The sequence below is a fragment of the Semicossyphus pulcher genome, unplaced genomic scaffold (genome assembly GCF_022749685.1).
Source record: "Semicossyphus pulcher isolate SPU_LCO1_2020_fin unplaced genomic scaffold, fSemPul1.0.p SCAF_3, whole genome shotgun sequence".
NCBI lineage: Eukaryota > Metazoa > Chordata > Actinopteri > Labriformes > Labridae > Semicossyphus > Semicossyphus pulcher.
In genome coordinates, this window is record NW_027211704.1 from 18,419,189 (window position 1) to 18,440,498 (window position 21,310).

Consider the following 21,310-nt stretch of genomic DNA (forward strand, 5'->3'; position numbering starts at 1 on the left):
ACAGCGGTATAAATTATAGAACTATTCCTTGATGTCATTTTCTAATCCATTGTGTCATTGTGTATTTTTTCACGTCACTTAATGTCTTGTCGACTTCTACACCAGTGCTAATCACGGCAGTCATTTGTTAATGCAGAAAAATATAATTATATTTTTGTAAAAAGATTGTACAATCTTATCAGCTGTGAAGACAAAGGGGATCGACCTAGCATTTTCACTCTCTCTGTACAGTCCATTCGACGTGCTCAGAGCTGTGGGAGGATGTTTCGCACATTAAAAAAAAGTGTTTGGTCTTCACGTTATTTAAGTCAAAACCACATTTTCATACCACAAGCACCTCATGTTGTTTAGGAATGACACCCACTTCAGCACCTAATGATGATGTCAGTGTTAGTGTTTATTATACTGCTAATGGGAATGATACAAATTGCTCCCTTTCTGACTTACTGTTGATACTGTTTGTGAAAAGAAATGTGTTTTATTTTTTCCAAGTAATGTTTTTCTGTTGATGTCGGAGGTTTTAAAGGTTCCCTGTGGAGTTTTAGACCTCTAATAGAAGCTGTTCAGTTTGTCACAGAGCACTCAAAGTTGTTCTACACTGCTCCACTGAACTAGCTGGATTAGGTGGATTAACAATACAGTACAACAATAATACTACAATACAAGATAATAATACAACAAAATCGTCTTACAAATGTTTTATGAGCAACGAATTGCACATGTTTAAACCACAAAGATCGACACTATTAATTTTAGTGCGTAACACTGAATGTAAATACACCTTGTTTGTTTACAAGAAAACCCCACAGGGTTCCTTTAACTGCCTCAAAGGGTTCTTTTATATTCCAGTAGCTGCTCTCAGAAAACCACAGCTGCAGCTACAATATATCGACACCACAGTGAGTGAAGGATTGTTGCATTGGATGTACTAACTTGAAGTTTATGGTACTCTTTTACATGACTTGCTGAACTATTTATTTACACTTGCTAGTGATAGTACAGAATGACATGTTGTTAGCTGAGGAATAACAACATGAACTCTGAGTATGGTATACATATAGATCATTGTATGTATATACAGTATTGTGTTGCCTTATTGGAGAAAATGTATTATGTTTTGTGTGAATAAATGCAAAGTCTAACTACTGTTCACAACTTGTTTTTACTGATCATTATGCTTTTCAATTGTATTTATGGTATATACATATTGTAATGCATGTTCACTAGTACTTTCCTGCTGTCATGATGTCATCGGGCAACCAATTGAGATATCAGCTGTTCTCTTCAGCTGGCTCCATCTATCCAATATCACTGCGACACACCCTCATATTGCGGCTCTTCTTTTTCTCTTCCCCCAGTTCATTCATGCTTTCGATGTGTGTTCACCTCCACCCCCCCCCCCCATCCCTGTCCACCACTCTTCGCAGTTTCATCAGCTACATCCGCTTCATCATTTCATCAGTCTCAGTGTAAGTCATCAGCCAACACCTCCACCCCCAGTGTCTGAACTACATGAGCTACATATTTTGTTACTGCTCGGTGCAGACGCCCTTAAATTACGATATGTCCCTGCAGAGTCTTCAGGTTAATTCCCACATCATTGGTTAGAATTAATACTTATCTTTACTGCATTTACTCGTCTCGCCTGATTGAAATTAATTTACGCTTAAAGCTGAAAAAAACCTTCTGAGTTTCTGAGAAAAATAATGAATGGTGTAAGAAGTGTTCAGGTGTTTTACTTTAAGGTTCCCAGTGAAGATTAAGACTTTATATCCATTAAGCTGTTTAAGGATGTGGCTGGAGCTTATTTTAATATACACTTAAGATTTTTCTGTAAAGTGATACACCGGATTTAGAAACAAATTTCATATTATTTGTGTAAAATCTCTATTTTTAAGTTGTGGAATAAATGTAGTTAAGTACAAGTTCATATTTCTTGCTTAAATTAAAATATTTAATTCATTAATTCAGTAAATTAACTTTGTTACTGTAAATCTGTTTGAAATTGATAGCAGGTTTATATGAAGACAGACTGTGACTAAGAAATATAAAACTAAAGCATGAATACACCTTAAAGCAGAATGAATTTCACACTTATGATCCACAAACGCTCCAGTGCAGACAGCTTGTATAAGCTGTACCCACTGCAGTACTGTTACAGGTAAGAGTAAAATTTGTATGTCTTTCTTAACACAATACTTGCATACCATTCATTTACAGTTTAAAGTTTTTGTAATTTTTCCTTCCTGTCCAAAAAAACTATGCAGTCTGAGTTTGGCTAAACAGTAAGTAAACAATTGAAATGAAGTAAGATTCCCACCACTTAGCATGGAAACATGAAAAGAGCAGTCTGAGCAGACTTTGGAAGGTAGTCATGGATTTGACGATGTCAGACTGAGACCCTTTATTACCTGCGTCTGATCTTCAGAGGCCATTTCTACACAAAACAGCTATGACGGAAGAAGTCATATGTTACGATGGAATCATGTTAATGTAAGCTTTAGAATTAAAGTAAAGTCATATTTTTCATTAAAGATATAGAATATGTTAACAGCGGTTATACAATTAACTATTTACATATTTGTGCTTACAAAGTTTTTATTTACATGTATGTTTAAATATATTCATCTTTAAAACTCTAACAATAATTAATTAAATAATTAAATCTACCTCTGTTTTTATCCTTATGTTTACCTAAGCCACCCTAAGTCACCCTGGCCTCTGATTGGTTAGTTCAGTGATGTGATAAGTCAGGAGGAAGTGTTATTGTTGTGAAGCTGATAAATTGATGATCAATGTAAAAGTGCTGCTTGAGAAAGTTTAGTTCTTAACCAGGGATCCATCCACCTCATGTCGAACCCGCATGTCACATTAGATATGAATATCTTCACTTCCAGTGTGAAGAGGAGGAATTATTTTAGTGACCAAGAACTCAACACACCAATGGCCATGTGAGTATTGAATTAAGATTTTGGCCAAACTGAGAGTCTACACTCAGTTCCAGGTCTTATCCAGCAGGGGACACACTGTGCCTTGTGTTCACTGAGTGGATACCAGACATCCTGAGCTATTATCACACTTAATCCTACTGTGGAGAAACGGCAACTGCATACGGATAAGCAAGGAGTTGCTGCTGCGCATGAATCCCGAATAATATATTAAGTTTGGTTTAAGGATGCCATGCTATGTATACACCACCCTGTCAATTTATTAGTATGTTTCCTAAGATCAACGTTATTGCAACAAAACCGTAATAAAGAGCACAATTGTGTAAATTAAAAAGATTTTATTGTATAATAGCTCAAAATAGAATTTAACACAATCACTTTAAGATCACTTTTATGCTGAAAGAGGATGAGAGACTTTAGGCAGGACATTTGAATTAGTATACTGTATATGTACTGCAAGATTGACAACCCAGATCAAGATACTGAAAGCTAAGCAAAAAGGTTGTTAACATCAATGCAGGAGCTTCATTCAGTCTCAAGACAAAGTTTCATCTGCTTGGAGAAAGTCTGTGCCCCGTGTAGAAAGGAAAGATGAAAAATACCCTGGAGGTCTGAGCCGCTGTCCTCTGTGAAAATCAGTCCCTGGATTGAAGCAGGTTTTCTTTAGTTCCAGTCCAGTGGTCACAGGCAGCTCAGACTCGTTTGTTTCTCCTGTGTTTACTCACTGTGTTGCAGGAGTATGATTGTCCAGTATTATTTCCCTGGTTAGGGTTTAGGCATTCTTTACAATACATCTTTACACAGAAACAGTGTCAATATATACTTTATACGATATATAAAATAAATACAAATCTCTTTCTACACCTCTGCTCTGAGCTACGACTCTTCTCTTCTAGCTGTGATTCACAACGTGTATGTATTTCACAATCTGTATGTGTGTCTTTGTCAGTGTGTCTTTGTCTTGATTTGATCTGCACAAACAATCATCTCAGCAGTCCTGATGTAAAACAAGTTTCTCACTGTGTTTTGGCAGATGTTCGTCGCTCCCTTCTGTTTTTTCATTGATGATTTGAGCCTTTGGACTTTTTATTTCCTGGAGAATGGTCATGTGCTGTTTTCCTTCCCCCTCGTTTGGCTCGCTGTCCCAGCCCTGACTTGCCAGCAGCATCAGTATAAGTGCGAGAAGCAGAAGTGTGACTGCAGTGGAGGTCAGCTCTGGGCTGAGCTGCAGGCTGGGCTGAGGCTCTGGTACATCTTCCGTCCTGAATGAAATACACTGAGGCCTTCTGCTCTGTCTTGATCTCCTGCTGGCATGCTTGTCACCCTCACTGATCCCTAAATGTAGACACACTCTGTAAAATGTTTCAGCTCGCAGGTGGGTCAGGTTGAAGCTCTGTGTACCTGCCAGAATGCGTGTGGTGTACGTGGGAGTGTGTGCGTTTGAGTATATGGCTTGCCAGGATAGACGAGTTGAAGGGAGGTTGTGCCCGTTCTGCCAGGATAGGATGGCGTAGTGTTGTCCAACCTCCCTGACCTCAAACCTGGCATCCGCTCTGACTGACTGATATCCCTTCATAATCGCCGGTCCCACTTTCTTTCTTTTCTTTTCCCTGCCATGCACACCCACAGTTACACTGCGTGTATCTGCTCCCAGTGCATTCTCAGCTACACAGGTATACAACCCTGCCTCACTGAGGGTCACCTTGTTCATCTCCAGAGTCCCCTCAGGCAGTAGCCGGTAGTGTTTTGAGGGGTTACAGGGAGTATCAACTTCATTGTGGCTGGGAGAGACACTGGAGGCAATAGTGTGGTTGAATCCCTCAGAGACTGTCAGGCTGTGGCAGGGAGAAGGACCTGGTTGACCTTTGGATGCACCTTTTGGTACAGGTCCAAGTCTCAGCCCTGAGGGAGTCACCCAGTACAATTCCGGCTGTGGATCGGCAAGAGCTCGGCAGTGCAAGACCAATTTCCCACCCTCTTTTACCCCAACGTAGGAGGGAAGGGAGCTGGTAGGGATCATGGGGAGGCATGAGGTCGACATCTCCCTGGAGGACACCTCTCTGACCCTGCGAGCTCTCAACTCTGGGGGTTCAGAGCACAGCGTGGCCTGGGGTTGGATGAAACGCACCATCCGAGGTGTTTGTGTTTCTTCGATGTGAGGGTGAGAGGCCTCTTCAGCGGCCCAGTGGAACAGGCAGTCACATCGCAGAGGATTGGAGTGTAAGCTGACCTCCTGAAGACTTGGCAAGGAGAGCACGACGTACTGGTGCAGAGCACTCAGAGAGTTGGAGTTGAGCATTAGACTCTCCAGCCTGCTCAGCTGGAGAAAGGCCTGCGGGTGAATGTAGGACAATCGTGGGTTGTTGGTGATCTCAAGCTTGGTGAGCTCTGGAAGGTTCTCCAGTGCGGCTCTCTCAATGGACACCAGCTCCTCCATGTTGTTCAGGCCAAGCTCCTTCAGGTGGATCATGTCTCTGAAGTCTCCTGTCTCGATCAGTTTGATACGGTTCTTGTTGAGGTCGAGGAACTTCAGTCCCGGCACTCTCTTCAGGGCCTGAGTAGGGACCTTTGTTAGCTTGTTATCATAGAAGGAGAGACTCTCCAGGCCTTCTAACCCTTCCAGCGCTTTTTCAGCCAAGCCTCTCAGACCCATACCACCAAGGACAAGACTCCGCAGGGATTTCAGGGCCAGGAAGCCTCGCTCAGGCAGGGCCTCCACAGGATTTCCACCAAGCATGAGAACTTCCAGGCGTGGCAAAGCCCTGAACCACCAAGGATCTACCGTGGTGAGTCTGTTGTTGTTAATATGCAGACGCAGCAGCCAATCTAGTCCGGCAAATGCTCCAGGTGCTATCAAGTGTAAGTTGTTGTGGCTAAGAAAGAGTTCCTGTAAATTTGGCAGTGAGGAGAAGGAGGCCTCAGGGAGATGACTGAGATGGTTTTCCTCCAGGTGTAGAGACAGCAGAGAGGGCAGGCGGGAGCTCTTAGTTATCGTCCTGACACGGCTGAAGCGATTCTGAGAAAGGTCAAGGTCAGTGAGGTTGGAAAGTCGGTGCAGCACTGCAGTGTCGATCTCCGACAGAAGGTTACTCTGCAGGCGCAGGGTGTGCGTGTTCAGGGGAATGGGTACAGGGAGCTTGGTCAACAGCAGGTCATTGCAGTCCACAGTGGGGGCTTCATGGTAGATGGAATCAGGGGAGAACCATGGCTTGATCTGACACACACAACGCACCGGGCAGGAGACGTGCCATGGTAGTGCGTGAGGTAGCGAACCCACAACACGCGGCACATATACTCCAATGAGCACACACAGGAGACACTGTGTCTGCAGAAACACTAAAGTCGGCCTCATAATCCTCAAAGGTCACAGGAGCTGTTTCAGACGAGGGGAGTTTATGACGATGTGAAATCAATCATTTGGACCAGAAATGTGTATGAAGTCGTGTTTTAATGCTGCTTCAATGTCATTCATTAAAAAAATCTTTGAATAATGAGCATCTACATTGTTAACAGCCTTTTACTGCAGCTTCAGACACAGCGAAAAAACTGGAATGTCTGTGCTCCCTTTGTAGTCAACGGCTCTGTTATACCAAGACTGCTTTGTTGGGTATCTTTGATTGCGGCGGTAGAACAGGGACTGTGCAATGGCTGCAGCTTGATAACAGCCTGTGTTGTCACACCATCGATCTCATATCCTGGCCACAGGTGGAGGATTCATGGCTCGCAGCGTGGCGGCTCACTGTTTTGTCAGAAACACAAACAGAGAAGAAAGGATTCAGAGAGACAAAGAAAGAAATCGAAACAACCAAAGACTAGATTTAGATTTAGCACATTTCTGAGCATCATACCACATCATTTCCCTCTCTACAATGAGGATGCCTTAGTAAGGTCACATGGAATACTTGAATGGATTTTGCAGACTAATAAAGCTTGAATTTAGAATTAAAGAGAGATGTCAGAAAATATTCAGGGAGAAGAAGAAAGTGGTCTGCTGTAATCTCCAGTGTTTCTTTCAGCTTGCAGTAGAAGGTAAATATGCAGGAGTGATGAAATCGTGTATCTTAAATATTTTATATCAGTGCTTCACATTCACTGCCTGTTAGAACACAGCCCACAAATGTTATTTATTATGTAACAGTTAAAAAGACCCCAAGGATCTTTTATGTTATCAGCGCTCTCTACTTAGGGCTATTATGGAAAAGACTCAGTAAATGTGTCTGCACACACACACACCCACGAACACACGGTTACACACAAACACAAGCAGCAGTTACATCAGAATTTTCGATTACAGCGTTTAGTGGACTCTCTTATCCACAGTGACTGAAAGTTCTGCTCAGTGTTCATGATCATAACATTAACAGATCTCGGACAGTAATTAACTAACCAGCAGAAGAAGAACAAAAACATTCTGTCGGGAGAAATTTTATGTGTCTGACTAACAAACGCTGGTTGGTCTTTTGGCAACTTGGGGGCAGCGCGACAAGATGTAAACACAATATTGACAAATTGTCACCTTCATAAGTCATTGGAAAGTTGTTTGCAAACGGCTTCCGACATATCCAGCAGACATGGATCAGCAGATTAATTTAGAGTCATTTTTTTGTCAAGTCAGTGAATACGATGCAAATATTCACTCTTCTCTTCGGTCTAGTCTACGGTAATCGCTGTGCGAGGGGATCTGATTTTGGTATCTGTAGTGTTGCATTTGTAGTCCAAGCACTATTGACCAATCACGTATCAGCAGGCTTTGGTTACATGCAGGAAAAATTTAAAGGGGCGGAACGCAATCCGTAATGCCATCCCAGCTCCCATTGGCGGTAATCAGGCGACTATTCAGCTTTCTATTAATGTCTATTATCAGACATCTGCATGCAAGAATAGCTAACAATCAGTTCTTAGATGTTGCATCTCAACTCCATTCTCTCCTTGCTTGTTGGACTGTAAACTATGCAGTGCATGGAAAAGGAAGTCGTGGCCTGACGTCCTAATGTTATGGCTAACTGTTGGCTACACTGAAAGTTTGAAAAGTTGGCCATCACTCCCAGAGGTTATACCGTTGTCAGATGATAGCCAATGGAAGTGTATTTCTGCATTAACATTTCACCTTTTTACCTTAATAATGATCCGTTGTTTTGTTTTGTTTTGTACTGCGTGGCACTAATACGCTTCAGTACCAGTCTTGATCATTGATTGTATATATGGTCTCGACCAAATCCTGAGAGAAATATCCAGCAAGTTTGTTATTTAATGCTCTAACATGTTTAGTAGCTAGTTGCTAACTTCACCTGTTTGCTGTTTGGTGCTGGGAATATAGTAAATGTTTCATTTGATTTTGGTTAGGTCCTTTTTGGGCTTCTGCTTAAAGAAGGGGTTCCTTGTTAATGAAGTGAATTAAATTCCTGTGGCTACATAGTCACAACTAAAGGGGTTTGTAGTAGGAAGCATTTAGGAAGAAAGAGTTGTACACGGATGACTCATTAAAGAGTCATTTAAGTTTATTTATAATTGAGTAGACTTTGGGAGAGTCACATTTAACTGTCCCTCGTCTTCCAAATGAAGATTTTTCTTTCACTGTGATAAAAAAAAACCTGTCATATTAAGTGCTGTTTGTTTCACACACATGCCGAGAATCAGTGCAAAGCTGACTGCACAGTTGCCATGGAAACCAATCTCCAAGCCTCACTCCGTCTCCGTGTTTTGAGATTTATTTTGGAAACTGTTTTGATCAAATCTGTGCATCAGCTGATACGACCACAGATGAAACAACACTGACGCTGAAGTGTCCGTCACGACTACAGAGCTGCATTTCCCCTTTAATGAATCTCCCTTCAAGAGCATCACTCGGTCATTAGATGAACTCTGAACCTTTCCTCCGTCTTGCTTCCTGGCAGCTGGTGCGATTAAACTCTTCATTTGCAACTGACGTCCGCAATCAACATGACTAACAGGAAGTGCTGTGCAGCTCTGAAGGCTTTAAGGTCTGTAAGTGAATGTGGAGAAAGTGAGGGGAGACGATTGCCAAGTTTTTTTTGTCCACAAACAAGGAGGAGGAATAATCCACAGATTCAATAAAGCAATGTTATTAAGATGAGGAGAGATGCTATTAGCCTCCAAACACCACAGAGTTTAATTGTATGAGCGGTGCAAATTGGGTGTTCATATGATTCGTGTGTACCAAGTGCGGTATGCTATCCAAGCTCACGAGTCATACCTCCTGGGACTCTTCTTACTCATCTATCAGATATTCACTTTCATCTAAAATCTCTTTCTTCATACCCGACCTGCTCAATAATTGATTCATCATTCAATTTTTATGTCTCCCATTTTTTTTATTTTGCTCTCAAAAGGTCACAGTTATCTTTTTGGCATTTTCAGTAAAGCAGAACTCTGCGCTGCCGTTTGCATTCAAATGACTTATGCCGCCCTGTGATTTGAACTCTTCAGTGAAGAAGAGTTAAATAGATCTTTGTGACTCACTGGCTGAGAGTCAGCTTGTGCTGTAGATAAACAGAGAATAGTTTTGCTCTTACTGGCCATTATTACTCCCCTTAATCTTTGTGACTCATACTTCTTTGAGAGAAACGCACACACTGTCTACAGTAATACCTAATGAACACTGACCTGAAGCCTCCAGTCGAAGGCTGATGAAAGAGGGCAATTTCACATACTGTGAATGTTGCATAAGGAAAGTATAGATCGAAATATTGCCATTGAATTTAATTATACTGGACTGATTTTCTACTTTTACAATAATGTTATGAGCAATTCTGGATTTTGCAGTTCCCATAAATTCTCACATTATGCACCCTGACTGCTAATGTTGCAAAATAAGATTCAAATACTTAATTGTAACAACATTAACACAAACCTCATCTTATCGCTTGTCCATCCAATTTCTTTGAGGACTTTCAAAACGGTGCCGTTAAAATTATTGCGTCTTTCTTCCTTGTCAAAATCTCGAGGGTACATTACCTACAATGCATCTTGACCACCGACAGTTCAGTTTGAGATTCGAATGTTATGTTATGCTAGTACTCTTGTAGCAGCTAATGAAGCCTCAAGCTGATGACTCAAATAGACATTAGGAGTGGGCTAATAAATGCTACATTAACGCACACATACGTTAGTCTTACAGTTTACAAACAGCACAAAACATTGCTAACATGGTGGACACACTGTGTTGTCACAAGTGGCAACTAACAAGGACAACGAGGAGGAAGGTGAAGAAGAGGACGGTCTGAACAAACTGCATTAATACTGTAAGTTAGCTTCTTGAGCTTAATTCATTGGCTGTGTGATACCAGCTAATGTTAGCTACAGCTAGCAGACAGCTACTAACTAGCAAGAGTTGTGTACTGCTGTTTTAATATTAATGTCAGATAAATCTGCTTAAGTGTAACGGGATTCAGATCTAGCTGGTTCTGTGAATGGGTTTGGAAAGCTGTCTGTGGTTCTTTGTGGTTGTTGTTACATGGTCATTGTTGTGGTTGTTTTTATTTGCATTTATTTGTTTAATATTGATGAACGGAAATAATTGTACATGTAACAACGTGCGTTTCAATTATACCCGAGATAATTGAATCTCGTTTTGATGCTGCAATATTATTTGTGATTGTCAAAATGAAACTTCCTGAATCAATACCTAATCTCTCCATGTTGGCTTTGAACGTTATGATATAGCTCATACTGTATATATAGATGGATCTAATCACCTCCCACACAACCAATACCTATGCCCACTTGCTAAACCCTATATGGTGAAAGTACTAATACAACCAAATACGTTGAAATTATATCAGTATTGATCATATTTGTTTGGCTGTCTTGATAGAGGCTCATTTTTGTTAGTACCTCACTTCATTTGACACACAAAAAAAAATCAGTATCTGAGTAACATTAAAGGCTGTTTGGTACTTCAGTAATTAGAGTGATGTAACAGACACTTAACATTTACAAGAGAGGAAAACAAGCCAACACAATGCTTAAAAGCAAACCTTAAAAACCCTACACACACAACTTTCGGATTCCTTTGATTGTAACTTTGACATTTAATGCGCTAAACGTACTTATCTTTTCACTTTCCAGAAGCACTAAATAACTTGTGCCATGCAAAACTGGTTTTAATTTGGACAATTGTGTGTGAGATAATTGATTGGATTGTGATATTTATCTTCTAATTGGAAACCATCAGGAAGTAAATGCAATAAAAGTTTCAGAGCCCCTGTGGAGACGGGAAATGGATTAAAAGTCTGTTATTTCAGATGAGTCACATTCTGTAGAAGTTAAAGTCTAACATGCCTCTCCTTTACCCCCTTTTGACTTTGCGTCTTTCTTTCTAATCTAACAGAAGGGGAGAGCCAGATGGAGCCGGAGAAAAGCTTTTAAGTGAGGGAGAAAATGGAGCAAAAATACATGCATGCATGAAACGGTCCATTGCATAAGGTTTGTTTGTGCTGTGCAGCTACGGCACAGGGAGACACTGCAACAGGGCGGCATAGAGAGAGAGGGATATATGACAGAGAGAGAAGTGCTGGATGCAGATCCTCATTATAATAATAAAATAATAATAACCGGACGCATTGCTCTGCTGCTGAATGTGTTTCAGTTTGCACACACATACACACTAACTTAAGATCCATTTCCCCCTCTGTTCTCCATTTGTGTCACACACACACCTGCTGCCAACACCTTGCATCAATAGTGCTTTCATCAGAGTGAATATGCATGCATCTACAGCTGCATGTGTGTGTGCACGTCTGTGTGAGTGCTGCAATGTCCTGTTTGCTTTGAAATATTCTCTAAACATGTTTCTTACCGTAACCGAAGCACCGACTACATCTCTCTCTGTCGCTCTGTCTTGTCTTCAGTTGCTTCACGTGCCCGGCTGTTTTTTTTCTCTTCTTCTCCTCCCTCTCAGCCGTACGTTTGTGGATCTCTTAAGATTCCTGAAATATCACTTTCCCAGCTCTCCCCGCTCCATCACTGAAGCTGGAGAGCAAATTGGCACAGACTGGATCTTTCTCTCCCTCTCGCTCGCTCTCTCTCTCTCTCTCACTCTCCCTCCCTCCAGTTAAAATGGAGATGAGGTGTGTTCTGCAGCAGAGCTTCTGTCCCTCTCATCTCTCCTCCTCTCTCTTTCTATTGCTGCCTCACTCTCTTTTTTCCTGTGTCACAAGCAGAAGCAAAACCTCTTGCGTTAGTTGCAGTGTGTTACTTTTTCTGGATGAGAAGTTGTCTGTGGCTCCTGGTGGCATTGTAGTTTTCTGTCATCGCCTGCAGATTAAAGACGTGCTTACACTGCCGGGTCATAGCTGGCAGGTTGTAAAGCTGTAAGACGGACACAATTTTAAATATGAAAATAGTTTTTACTGTATTTCAGTGCCGTTATCACAACATCTATGTTGCTAATTTTCCACAATATGAAACCCTTTCAGATCTGAAGCTTTGTCTCATCTCCTCATCAAATTGTTGACACTTGTTGAACAATGTAGTGCGCACAGTTATTCACCAGTACCGAAAAAACAAGATCAACGAGGCCTCAATGAGAGATGTCTCTAAATCCTTACAACCCACACAGCACAAAGCAGCTTAGCAAAGACAACATCAAATTTCAGAAGCCTTAATGAGCCTTTTTTAAAGGTGCTCTGAGAATAAACCCCTTATCCAGCTTGTGCAAAGCGTGTTTCTAGGGGAACATTAAAACTATAAAAAAGATTGAAAATAGCCGACACTAAAAACTGAGAAAGTAATAAAAAACGTCGGTTCAGACTTGCATAAAAGAGAAGAAGAGGGAGTCTGAATTGTCTCTAACTGGTTTCAGTGCGTCCTCATTCTGTACCATTAAGGCTAATCAGCGCTCCTAACTGCTTCTGTATGATGTCAAACTGACAGGTGGTGGCTACAGGCGGCAATTTGTGTATTTAAGAGCAGGATTTAATGTAGAATGTGTGGTAACGTCGATAGGCTCTCAGACTCACTGCAGCAAGCGTATATTTTCAATAACATTACCATAGCTCTGAAAGGGATGACGCATGTCATTACTTGGGATATAAAGAGAAAATGACAAAGTCGGTACTGAGTAGGTAGTGTGACTGAGGTAGAACCTGAGTGCCATGATAAAGGCATGCATGCAGCATTTTAAGTATCCCCCATGGTTATTAAAAAAGACTCTGCATGTCGTACAAATGATATAAAGATGGAGAATGATATGGAAGTTTGTGCGAAGCGAAACTTCAAACTGGTGGTAGCAGCTTGTGCAGTGAAGCGTGACTGAAGTGTGTTTCACATTGGCCTAAATTAGAGTCCAACGTTTTGTTAGCAGAATTCAGGCTGTGGTCTGTTTTGTTGTGTTGAGCTTTTCTTTTTTGGTTAGTACCACATGCAATTATATATATATACACAAATATGTTGTTGTTGATTATTTTTTGGCCTTTTATGCCTTTATTAGATGAGAGGAAGGTGGATAGTGTCAGGAACAGGAGAAGAAAGAGTGGCACACGACACAAGGGCCAGAGGTGGGTGTGAACCGGGGCCGCCGCATCGAGGACTATAGCCTCTGTACATGGTACGTACGGTTTAACCACTGAGCTAAACCGTTGCACAACATTTATATATTTGAAATAAAGAATGAATTTGGTTCTCATTTGGTGACTTACGAGCTCTCATGAGGAAGTCCAGCAAAAAGTTGTCAAAACCCACTTTGCGTAACCTGCTCAGCACCAACTGACAAAGTTTGTGTCTAGCCAGTGAAACGTTAGCCGCTAACATTTAGTCCAAAACAGAGCTCAAAGAGCCAAAAGTGCAAATTTGGCTTATATTCAACAGTTGGACCACAAACAGCTCTAAATAAATGATGATATTTCTACATATCTGGATACATAACCGAGCCCAAAATTGGCAGTTTAAACCTATATACTGTATATGTTACATTTCAATGTTATGTGCACAGTTTTTGTGCCCTCAGGTGGCAAAAAAATCATCTAATGTAGGTTTGAAGTAATTTCTTGTTTCTCTCTCTTTCACGACATCAGTTATCTCGGTCCCTGTGTGTCGTATGCTGCAATGTGGAAATGATCCTAGCATGAAAATTAACCACATTAGCTAAGTTGTCTTCTCAAAGAAAAACGATTGAACTACTTTTTGTCTGTATTACTGCAGAACACCACTTGTAAGCATTCCTTTATTTGAACACATATGAGGTATATTCCGACTCAATTGTGATGGATTAAAGATACTGTACCGGTTGTGACAGAAATGTATAATCAGTCTTCCTGCGGTGCCACCAAAGATCCAATATATTCAGGTTGATTCTGAGATGCATTCGCCGAATCCTGTGTTTTGATCACCTGTTACAAATAACAATACCTATGGATATCCTGCACCAGATCCAGAGTCATTCCTGGGTCAGAGGATTCTTGTGTCTGCCTGAAACCTGCGTGATAACACATGCGTTTTTTATTTCAGCACTGAGAGCGAGGTAATAAATGAAATGCTTGTGAAGAGTGCAGAGAGGTGTATAGAAACAGCCTCTGGTCAGTGATGCAAAATACACCAGTGCTGATGTTGAATCACACCGACTCTGCGCCTCAGTCTGAAACAAAATATAATGGTTGTCTACAAAAAAGTATTGCATGCTTATTTCTGTTTGTTTGAACCAATGTTGAGGCCAGTGTAAGTACAGTAACGCTGTCATCCTCTGTGATGTAATCAAACACCTGCATGATTTATTTTCTGTTTTTCCTTGTTGCAAATGGTGGAATTTGAGGGCACAGCATTCTTTACATCTGTTATGTCCTCTGTCTTTTGTGATTCATGAAAAAGGATTCACCTTTTGCTTTTATGATCATTGACCTTTTGCTAATGGGAAAAAACACTCATTATCATGCTTTTTCTTTTCCCTGTATGTGTGTATTTGAGTGGGTGTGTGGTAACTGAAAATCAGACAGTGTCTGTGAAAGAGAGAGAGGAGATACTGCAGAATGAACTGAACGAACTAACTTCAAAGTATGAGCATTTTTGCAGCTCAAGGTTTCATATTGATATGTACAGAATTATGTGTGTGTGTGTGTGTGTGTGTGTGTGTGTGTGTGTGTGTAAGTAACATGGCTCTGTAATGGCTTTCCCCTTCATTTGCTTGATTCATTCAGGACTCAGAAGCACGCACGCGCACACACCCTCCTGACTGAAAGGCAGCAAGGATAAGTGGTAGTTCTCTGAAAGGAAAGGGGAGGGGGGGATGAGGTCGCCATAGCAACACCGGGGGGTTGTCGCTTTTATTGGAGAAAGAAAATCCGCTCTGCCTTTCCTCTCATCACTCGCTCATCTCACTCTTTCTCACCGTCTCACCTTTCTTCCCCCCCCCCCCGCGCGGTCATTTCATCTTCCACTAGCTGACGTCAGCAGCCCGGGACGTCAACAGGAGACGTGAACATTCAAGTCATGTAGTTTTCCCGTGAGCGCTTTCATTTTGCAACGTGACTGAAGATTCAGTGACATGTGTGATGATTTAGCATGAAATATGCTTTGAGAAACAGCTATTCTGTACAGAAAGATTTCCTGTCATGTATTATTCCCGTTTAGTTTTATATTAGTCGTTTTAGAGTTTAGAAATCGCTTCCTGTGCTGCTTTGTAACTTTTCTTTCCCTCGGATGTAGTTAATGTCCCTACTTGTTTCCCGTATCTTTTCCCGCCTGTATGATTGTATGCCCCGCCCTGACTGTTTTCACTTGGTCCTCCTTGATTAGTCACACCTGTGCCTCACTATCCCAGTGTCTTTCTCTGTGCCTTACCAGTTCGTTTTCGTCGCATCTTGCTCTTTCTGTGGTCGTCTCCCTCGTGTTTTCTGGACCTCGTCACCTTTATTTGACTTTTTTTATTGAAACTACCACCCAAGGACTCCTTAAGCCGTTTGTTTGTGTTAAATAGCTACTAGGTTCTCTCCCTTTGTATCACAACCTTAAACTTCATACCATGCGTGTCCCTTAATATGAATAGTGATGCTACTTTTTCTAAAGGCAGCATGCATGTCTCTTCAGTATAGAAATGAGGCTCACAAAAAAACATTTGCATGGTAGCACATGTCAGTAGCCTACATGTTGTTCCTGTAACAGGTTGTGTGTGAATGTGCATCGCTTTCTCATCCCGGGATTTGAATTCAGTTCACAGGTGGACTCGTTCCCCAGCTGTATCTGGGAACACTCGAGGACAACCCTCTCACATCACAGCTGAACGTGTGTGTGTGTGTGTGTGTGTGTTTGTGCTCAAGGAAACATGGCAGGGAGAAAATGATTGAGAATTTGCTGCCATGGTGACAAGACGGGCAGTATCTAAAAACGATGGAGGAGCTGCATTTTGCAGGAGGGGAGGAGGGACAGAGAGAGCTGAACACTGAGTCCTGCTCATATTTTGCACAGTATTCGCATTCTTTTTACAGTATGTGCAGATAAACATGCTGTATGGTTGAGTGCTTTTTGTTTACATTCAAGTAAAAAACAGAAAATAAATATATTGGAGGTTTTGTATGCCTTAAATATGAACTCCTGGATCTCTAAAAAATTGTCCGACTTAATCCGCCCTGCTGCCCTACAGGGAAAGACCTGGTATAATACATGAATATATTATGGTTGCAGTGCTTCACCATTAGTCTGTCATTGTAAACACAAGCAAAGGAGTGTATTTCTGTCTCTCAAATACATTTTAATTAACTAGTACAGTGTGTGTGTACTGCGTGGGAGAAGGCAACAGGTCTGTTTATCAGCTGGTTCCCGGTGCCCAGTTGCCATGGTGAAAGAGTTTGGTTCGTGGTTCAATAAGTTCAATGTGATTTTCTCCCACAGCTAAAAAAGAACAAGATCGTTTGTGCCAGAGGTCAAGGCCTGTTTTTCCGACTGCCAACTTGAAAGTTTTAACCAATATAAAAAGCAGATGACATCACTGGAGGGAGAAAACACAGAACCATGAATAAGAGTCTCATGATGTTGGCAATATAAAATGGACCAAAAGAAACTCTGCATAGCTTATTGACTCCCTCTGGTGGTGAGAAGTGGTAGTGCATAGTGTACAGAAAATCCTACACATGCTTTTTATCACATTTTGACAAAATATTTAATTTCAATTTATTCAAAGGATGGCCCCTTGAGATGCAGCATTTCATTTTCGAGGGGGTCCTATAAACATAAAATACAAAATTATAAAACATACAAACAAACAAGCAAACCAAAAACAACAACTATACATAACAAACATACACAGCAGTACAGTCATTTTCCTCACCCTCACCCTCACTCACCCACACCCCATCCCTCAGCTTTGTACAAGCAGAATTTTTACAATAAATACAGTGACCTGGATCGTTACATAAACAAACAGAATAATTGCTAAAGTTTGAAGTACACACAAATCAAAAGCATGAACAGGTTGTTTTAAGATAAGAAAAAAAAGATGTCCTGAAGCAGCGGCAAGAGGTAATGAATCTCAGAGATAAAGGAAGATTATTCCAGTCAAATGGAGCTTTGTCAATCAATCAATCAATCAATCAAATTTTATTTGTGTAGCGCCAAATCATAGCTAAAGTTATCTCAAGACACTTTACACTCTTTGATATGTTATTTAAAGAGAGGCCCAACATGAATCCACCATGAGTAGCACTTAGCAACATTCGGCACATTGGCAAGAAAAAACTTCCTTTAAACAGGCAGAAACCTCGAGCAGAACCAGACTCATGTTGAACAGCCGTCTGCCTCGACTGGATGGGCCGAAAAATGGGTATTGAAATGAGTGGCGTCCAACTTCTTTGAAAATTCTTGGGACAAAGAAAAAGGGATATTGCATACGTCTGAGTGAATGTGAAGAACTATATGGAACCAAAAACTGTTTTAAATAGGAGGAGCAATTAAAATGAACACATTTGAAAATAAACTGAACCCAGTGAAATTGCCATCTAGATTTAAGCTGCAGCCAATTAAATGATTCATACATGAAACAATGGTGAGTTCTGTATGGACACCTCAAGATAAATCTACAAATGGAATTAAACAACATTAAGGGGCTTAAGATTAGTGTCCGAGGTGTTCTGATAAACAATATCAACATAATCAATAATCGGTAAAATCAACTGAGAAGTTATTCTTTTTCTGACTTGAAATGTAAAGCAATTAATTGAGCGATAAAGGGAGTTCAGACAGCCATACGCTTTTTTTGTAATAAAATCAATGTGGGGTTTAAAGGAGAGTTCAGGGTCAACCCAAAGTCCCAGGTATTTGAAAGTATCAACATTCTCAAGGGGTGACCCATCATCAAAATTATTGTGGTCAAAGGGATATGAGCGATTTTGTTGTGTACCAAACACCATGCTGCAGGAATTCTTCTTATTCAGTAAGAGTCTGTCATGATGAAACCATTTTTGGATCGAGTTAAAATTAAGCTGTAAAGAATTCGGAATTGTGTTATATCTGAGTTGAAAATGTAGATAACAGTGTCGTTAGCATAAAGATGAGCAAGACAGTTTGAACATATTAGCGGTAAATCATTAATAAAGATTGAAAAAAGAAGTGGTCCCAAGGTGGAACCTTGTGGAACACCCCTTTCTACAATTATGTAGTCGGAGTGAGAGCCTTGAAAAACAACACACTGACGTCTATTATGCAGATAGGCATTAAACCAAAGAGCATTTTAATTTAAACTAATAGAAAAGAGCTAATCGAGGAGGAGGTAGTGATCAACCATATACTCAATAAACTCAATAGACTAAAAATTAAAACTCTGAGGGACATTTCATACTTGTAAAAAAGTGCCATCTTACCGAGATGTCCTCCTAACTTTTAGTAGGTTTGTAAAAGTTGGGGAAACAGTAAGAAAACCCTTTTTAAAATGGACCCATAATGCATTGATATAGGAGTGATGATGCCACAGTGATGCAGCCACATAAAACAATATATCAGATTCAGTATGTGTGGACTGAATCTTGCTGAAACTCATGCAATAGTTTGGTATTTGTCATGCTTTGTTTATCAAGTACTTTGGCACTGAGCTGTTGTTAGCAGGGATATTACTTTGCTGTTGACATTCAAATTGTATTCTGAGTCAAAAACAAATGAAAGAAAGGACTGAGTGAGCTGCCCAGAGCGGATTATGTGTTTATTGGAAATTACATTTTATGGCTTGATCAGTGTTGATTGTGTGTCTCATGTTGTTTTTAGTCAGCCTGGCAGTTTAACTCAAAGTGATGATACAATAAGCCCACTACTTTAATCCAGACTAAAATATTCCATCAAATATTTCATTGATTGTCATGAAATGGGTAGGCCAACCAATATCCAAGGTGTCTAGAGGAAGAGAGGATTTATTCAGCGAAGTTATCTTATGACCCATAGACTGTATAAAGAATCCACTGGTTTCTCAACTGTGTAAACGAAGCATGGAGTTCGGGATTTGGCAGCTGCCATGTTGGTTTTCCGGAGCCAAAAGTTACCATATTTGGACAAGAGGGTGGTGCCTGAGGAGTGAGGGCTAACACACACCAAGTTATCATTGCTAAACAGTCAACACACTTGGCTAAAACATGCTGGTGAATGAGCCAACTTATCACCGCGTTTCCTATCAGACTAAAGAAGCTAACAGAGCTTGTGAGCGCACGTTTGAGAAAACATGCAAACATTACCCTCATATGGATCAAGGTTTCATGATCTACTTCAGTGTGGTGAGTAAGGTCCTCTGTTGTTAATTTTGATTTTTAATTACAATAGAAAATAAAAGAAACTCACCTCTGCCTGGACTCAGGACTATGCTACAAACTAGCTAACCACTAGCTGCTGGTTGGTTTATCCACCTACAGCCACACCTTCTACCTGGCTTACTTACACAGCTGAAGGAGCTCCAGCCACTAGACCAGGACCTGCTGAACCTTTCACCCATCAGGCTGGTTTCTAGGCCGTCTGTGACGACTGTTTTTCTTTTACACTTCTGTGTATGTGCAAAATAGCAACCTAGATTGTGCAGATCCCGAACTTTACATATCTCCCTCCCATCAGGTCTGCCTTTTCCTGAAGCAAGGAGTCATTCAGGCTTCGGACGGAGCCCAGGAGGTGACATGCCTACCACCAGAGACCTCAGTTGGATTTGACAATGCTAAGAGTTTCCAGGCTAAGGTATAAATTAGCATTATTTGAATTTTCTCAAATCTGAAATAACAAACCAATCAATAAAATGAATTAATTCTTGCTTTGAACAATGAACATGTTCAGTGAAAAAATGTTTAATTTTACATTCACTAATCTCAAGTACAGCAATACAACAACAAAGTGGACTGTGTATATAGCAAGTCAAGACATGACGTTGACAGCGTTAACAGGCGATGTTATTTTGGCAATATACCTACTGAAAATCTAGAAAGCACGGATGATTATTTGCTTTGTTAAAACATGTGCAATTGATTTATTTAGTCAAAAATACTGTCTCAAAGTCTTCTCCCGATTATTACCCTGCGGCTCAATGAAATAAGATACAGTGGAAGTGGAAAGACGATAAAAGAAAAAAAGAAAACATGCACATATATGTTTTTTTTTAAGTTTTTTAATCACGCTTGACCGGTGATATAAATGTATTGTTAGCTCACACCAAAGTCATCAGCCTCACATATACGTAAAGTACAAGTTAATACATACTGGCACATAAATATTGACTTAAATTACCTTCATAAGATGCATTAATGCATTTCTCTTCGAACGCTACAATACGTTTCACTGTAAAGTAGCAAAATAAATGTGTTAAAAACAGTGAATTCATGCTGTCATTAAAAGCAGCATTAAGAAGGGTTTAGATCCTGGCTTCACTCTTCTCCCAATATAAACTGAACTGTGATGCAGGAGTATGCACACACATACATACACAGTATGTTTGAGTATTTCAACATTGAGGTTTGTTTTCTCGATTCCAGTGTAATGCCGGACATGCAGATATTTTTCTGGGCGTCGTATTACAAGAGAGGGTCAAATTAGACAGCGTAAAAGGTGAGATTCAAAAGGGACTGACAGTGATTTTAAATATTTCCAGATAACGTGTGTGATCAACAGAATGTAGAGCGTCATATCTAAAACCTGGATATTTTTTATGTGCATGACGACCACCAGACGGAGCTCTTTTATCTTCTGAGGAGTTTAATAGTTAAAGCCCTAAAATGAACTGATAACAGGACTTTACAGGAAATGATGAGGACTTTTTTAAGCAGTTAGCTTAAAAAAAGGAAAAGGAAACTAAGGCAGTCGGTCTGCTTTTTCATGCTTCACATCATCATACTGTGCATGGGTGTAAAGCTTTGACTTCAGCTGAAAGGTTAAAAAAGAAACGTGTATGTCTGTAAATA

The 21,310-nt window shown here is 40.6% G+C and overlaps 1 protein-coding gene across 1 annotated transcript; it reads right to left on the reverse strand.

Annotated features, from left to right (window-relative positions):
* Window positions 1-3,272: 3,272 nt before the first annotated feature.
* On the reverse strand, window positions 3,273-6,443 carry lrrn2 (leucine rich repeat neuronal 2). The gene has a single exon (XM_069678809.1). The coding sequence runs from the start codon at window positions 6,298-6,300 to the stop codon at window positions 3,937-3,939; it is 2,364 nt and encodes a 787-aa protein (XP_069534910.1). The 5' UTR covers window positions 6,301-6,443; the 3' UTR covers window positions 3,273-3,936.
* Window positions 6,444-21,310: the final 14,867 nt, after the last annotated feature.

Coding starts and splice junctions, on each gene's coding strand:
- lrrn2 (XM_069678809.1), bottom strand. CDS start 6,300: ATGAGGCCGACTTTAGTGTTTCTGCAGACACAGTGTCTCCTGTGTGTG.